This window comes from Pygoscelis adeliae, unplaced genomic scaffold (genome assembly GCF_000699105.1).
Source record: "Pygoscelis adeliae isolate BGI_AS28 unplaced genomic scaffold, ASM69910v1 Scaffold442, whole genome shotgun sequence".
Lineage (NCBI taxonomy): Eukaryota > Metazoa > Chordata > Aves > Sphenisciformes > Spheniscidae > Pygoscelis > Pygoscelis adeliae.
This window is the reverse complement of record NW_008824191.1, coordinates 145,351-150,652: the sequence shown is the minus strand read 5'-3', so window position 1 is coordinate 150,652 and position 5,302 is coordinate 145,351. Positions and strand designations below refer to the sequence as shown.

The 5,302-nt window shown below is 41.9% G+C and overlaps 1 protein-coding gene across 1 annotated transcript in view; it reads right to left on the bottom strand.

Moving 5' to 3' along the window:
* DNAI1 (dynein, axonemal, intermediate chain 1) overlaps positions 1-5,302 on the bottom strand; it is a 139,366-nt gene that overhangs the window by 128,069 nt on the left and 5,995 nt on the right. Inside the window, exons 4-7 of the mRNA XM_009334718.1 lie at positions 4,450-4,530; positions 2,751-2,877; positions 1,276-1,355; positions 262-420 (exon numbers count right to left, since the gene is read on the bottom strand). Coding sequence (XP_009332993.1) covers positions 262-420; positions 1,276-1,355; positions 2,751-2,877; positions 4,450-4,530 — 447 coding nt within the window. The remainder of the gene's footprint in view (positions 1-261; positions 421-1,275; positions 1,356-2,750; positions 2,878-4,449; positions 4,531-5,302) is intronic.

The window sequence follows — 5,302 nt, the reverse complement described above, 5'->3', positions numbered from 1 at the left end:
ACTTGAAAAATGTTATATCCAAGTAGAGGTTTAATGATTTACAGTAGCACCAAAACTTCTTGTAGGCTGCCCAGGAGTCCATGAAGCAAGAATTTTTCTGACACCATTTTCATCACCCCAAATGTTTTACCATAGTAAAACACTGGTTTTTTTCTCCTAATAGTATCTACAGAGATCACAGGATATGACACAAACACAGACGATGCACGTGCCCTCCCAAAGGAAAGACCCTCCAAGTCACTGAAGGAAATGGCAGCATACCCGCATAGGGTTGTTGAGCGTCCTTGAAGCTCTCTCAATGAAGTTGAACTGGTTTGCAAGCTTCTGTTCCTTCACTCTTGGGCAAGGAGGCTCTTCTGCCTCTGCTGCCTCAGCTACTTCTGCTGTTCCTGACCCCTCTGCCTCTTCATCTCCTGCAGCCTGCAAGAAAATAAAGCAGTGACTCCACCCTGAAAGTACCAGACATCTCTTTCCTTCTTCAGAAGCACCACTTCTTACACTGCTGGATTTCTGCTGCCTAGTGAAGGAGACTGTAATTGAAGATTTAATACTTAAGATGGAAATTAGGAGAATTCCAGCAATCAGAGCAAGGAGATTCTGGAACAGTATCTAAACGGGAATATGGAAAACCAGGAACTGAAGTTACTTTAAAAAAAAGTCTGGCATGAGTGAGACAATACACCATGACTGCCTTTGATAAAATGGACTCAAGGACCAGAAGACTCTGCTAGAGTCCCACTACCCTGTGTTTTCATTTCCTTGCTAGACAGTGAGCTTTATCTGACACTAATCTGAACTTGATTCCAGGGCCTGACACTGTGTGGACAAGAACAACCTTCTCCCAGCATACTCCTTTCCTGATCAGCCAACTGCCTTTCAACCAGGCCACTGCTTATTTCACATGGTTATGCCTGCTGCTTTCACCCCTCCACATTTTGTTTTTCACCAGTTTTTCTTTCAGGAATGGACATGCTGTCCAGGAAGATTCCAGATCCCAGCAAATTACACTGTATCTTGATATAATATCTGGATATAGACAGACCTGGTGTGTAGGGACCTGTCATGACCCTACACAGCTTCTCCAAACCAAAAAAAATGGCAGCAGGACCCCAGCTGTTCAGTAGAATCTGCAGGATCTCACCTACAGCAGAGACATCTCAGACGTAAAAGAATCAATCACAGAAGCTTCCCACCAAGCCCATTCTATAACAAAGGAATTTCAAATCTCATATTAAAAACAAAATGGACAGCTCTCAGCTGACTATGGAGAATTACCTGAGTATCTCCTGTGCTTTCTTCATCTTTAATCTCTGTATCTTCAGATGTTACTGCAGAAGTCTCAACAGGAGCCTTTTCTGATGATAGAAAGGATAAGTGAATAAGCCCAGGATAATAGGACATATTATCCCATATTCTGCAGATCCTTCTATCTTCTGAAGCATTAATATACAAATGCATTCTTTTCTAATGCTATCTCATTAGACAGTACAGTAACCAATCCTCATTTGGAGGGTGATTGTTTGCTCAAAGCCACAAAAGGAGACAATGCTATTACTAGAATGAAAATGCAGTAATTCTGGCTGGGCTGAAATAAAAAAATCTGATTTTGACTCAAATCAAACTTCTGAAATCCACTTCTGATCTGAGTAGCTTTGTTTCTGGGTATCCCTTCAGCTCTGGACCTTTCTGCCCTCCAAAAATGGCTGCAATTGTCTACAACCATGAAGAATGCTTTCAAGGCACATAGGAGTTATAATATGGTTTGATCCTGTTTATATGGACAAAAATGAATATACTAGTCTTGTTAGAGAATGATGGATGTCTACATTCCAATCACAGCCTTGAGTGTGTAGTCATGCTAGCATCAAGCTGCTTGAAACTAGCTGGTTTGGAATCTACAAAAAGCACTGCCAACAACAACAATCCATGCTTTCATGGCATTGAAGAACCTATTCAGCACTTTGTCCTACTTCAAATCATCATGCACATTTTGTTAAGTGTAAAATAAAAGATGCACTGACCCTCAGAAGCTGCAAGTAATGACTATTCTCAGGAGCTTATCCACTGTTATCATCGTGCCTGACAGTTACCACCTTGAAAGAACACTCTTTGTGACACAACTTCTGCTTTCACAAACAGCAGAAATATGAGAAAATCACTAGGCAGTACATCTTTCCCTGCTGAAAATTCAAACCTAGAACTCTTTACTAACAACAGAGCTTTTCAGCCTCTGATTAAGGTGTCTTTTTGACTGAAAACATAAGAATGGCGATAGCAGTTCAGATCAAAGGTCGAACTAGCTCAATATCTTGCATCTCACATTGTCCAGAAGTAGGTGTCCTGGTAAGAGTGTAAGAATTGGTCAAGTATATGATAGTTTCCTGAATGCCCACCCAGCCTCCAAACATTTCTGCTTCAATACTTTAAATCATGGCTGAAACTTTCAAAGCATGCTAAGGAGTTTAGACATGTATGTCCAACTAATGGTAGTGGAAGATGTTTAAAAGACACTAAATAGCTCTGAAAATTTCAGTGTTAGTGTTCACATGGCTCAAAAAACCTCCACCATTTTCTACACTGTGGCAAACATCTGGCTGATTGTTTTTTCTGTTTTTGTTTCCCGAGAAGGATGCAAGCCAAAATAGGAGCTGTTCAATTCTATGGTGATGAAGCATGATCATTCTCTCACATTGAATAAGTGGCACCAGTGCCTAGCTGAAAATGATTGTGGTTTCAGATAATAAACCTACCTGCTGCAGTGCTTAATCTGATACTCTGCCGTCTGCCTTCATCTGAATCTTTGAGTATCATGTTTCCGTTCAAAGAGAAGTGAATGGCCATTTGATCCACATAGCTTATTGGCTTGTATGCTCGTTCCTACAAAGAGGAAAAAACCAACAAAATCAGCATGGAAAAAAAGTATTTTAAAGCAGAAATACTGTGTAGCCTAAACTGCTAAAGCTAAGAAGATCCATACTGATAAATATATGTTTGTTGTTGGCATATTTACACTTAATTTCTTCCAGCAGGTATTTGTATCTCAGGACACCGAGAGCCATAAACTAAAAATACAACAAAAAGAAGCAAGAACATGAAACCTCTAGTTCTCTACCACCACCACAGCAAGTGAGTTTAAATACAGTTCTAGTGGACCTCTACTACACAGCTCTCCCTAAGAGACTCTCATGTCCTGTTGTGCCAAGATCTCTGAATGAGCTGTTGTACCTACAGAAGAGCAGCACCATACGTAAGAGAGCAGCTCTGATCTGGAGACAGTACAGGCTCTTAGCACCATGCCCAGCTTACAAGCACTGTACTAATTCAGCTGTTTGAAGCTAGCTTGACTGGCACCTGCTTGTGGACCACTCTACAGTGCAGGCACACACCTAGGCTCAAACTGTGTATTAAGATTTTGAGCTGCACCTAAAAGCAATCAGAAGCCACTGCAGACCACAGATGCTTCAACAGTTTCTTCTTAAAAATATGACTGCTTTCTGTACCAACCACAGCATAGCATCGAGCCCACTTCAGTCACTGTGGAGGATTTGAAGATATGGATCATTCATCACCTGTTTCTATCCCATAAATATGGAAAACATCAACTCCAAATAGAAGAGAAAGTGACCTTATTTGCTTCCACAAGACTGATTTCCTTTCTCTGGTGATCTCATGTAATGGTTGGTCAAACTACTTAAGAGTAGCACAGAGATGAGACAGGCTTGGGAATATTTCACCTGGTTGTCTGTTCCCTGCCTAAGGCTGGGGATAATCCAATGCCAGAGCTGGAGGAGCTGTCCCTGTGTCCTTTCTTTCAGGGGGTGTAACCCTTCCAAGGGAGGAGTGGGAGGCAAAACCATCGTTCCACTCTCCCCCTGCAGCAGCCTGTCTTGCTAGCCGTACACGCTAGCAGGAGGAGGCTGCGCCAGGGTAACACAGCATATGCTCTGCACACACAAATGTGAAGGTGTGACTCTTGAATGTTTCCTGGCAATATTTGATGCACCCTCCCCTGCTCACTCCTACTCATAATGAATAGAGCTCTTGTCAGTGATTTCAGAGAGCACATTCTGAGCTCTCCTATAATTCAAACAACTGAATCTTGATGTGAGGATACTGAGGCATAACTGTCTTACAGACTGACTAAAGCATTGCGTTTTGTCCTCTAACTACCACAGAATGGAAAAAGTTACCGCCTGACACTAGCTGCACTAATTAAGTTCGCTGCCAGATCTTCTTAGGTGATTGTTATATCCTACTTCTGAATAAATACGTCAATGCTTTTAGACTTTTACCCTCTGCAAAGACCCTTTAGGAACCATTCGCAGTAAATATGTAACAAGATGAAGTCACATTAAAAGGAAATTTACCTGGTTATAAATCAAAGGGAAACACAAAACCAGTTAATTGCAAAAAATCTCATCCTGGTTTTACAGGTCATGCCACACTTACTTTAAAGCTGTATCTGACGATATTCTGGGGAGCATGGGGATTATTAGCTGTCAGGATGCGTGTAAATTCCTCTTTTAATTCCTTTGGAATGGAAACAAAACAGTATAATAAATAAAACTCCACTGTTAATACAATGTACAGCATACAAAAATCACCAGGTTTACGCTCAGTTCTATGATGTTCAGTTTGCTGCAGATACCTCACATGCAGCTGATGCCTCCACAAGAACAATGCCTGCAGCCAAGCTGGCTCAGAGTAGAATCCAGAACAGTCATCTCGCTTCCTACCATAGTATTTCAGTGGGCTTTCTTGAATTCTTTAGCTGTCATGTTAATTCTTATCTAAGCTATGGCAGCACTTGAAAATGCTAGCTGCATGCTATAGGACAGGAAAGACAACCTGTGTCTTGAAGTGTACACTGTCCAAAAATAGAGTAAACAATAAGCTTAGTAGCAGTGCTTGCAGGATTGACCACCACAAACAAAAAAAAGTGCTGGTGTTAACTGTTTTCACTACCTGAGTTGGGGGAAGCACGTGTATCTTCCCTTTGAGAGCTACTTGGAGGACAGGGAGCAATGCTAGAGTTTTACACAGCAGAGAGAAGAGAGACACAACTGCAGTTGGAAGGGTGACTGACTGCAATCCTACTGAACCAAGCTGAGAAGAAGTGGCCATAAAACTGTAGGATGCCTCCCTGTCCTGTGTATCACACACAGGCACCTGAAAAGCTCAGGGTTGGCTCCGGGGTTCTCTTTATCTGAGGGAAGCCCTGGCTACATTCCCCTCTTGGATCAGCTCCATGCAGATACATTGTCTTAAGGCCAGAACTGTGTTTCGAAGCACGTTCTCCGTT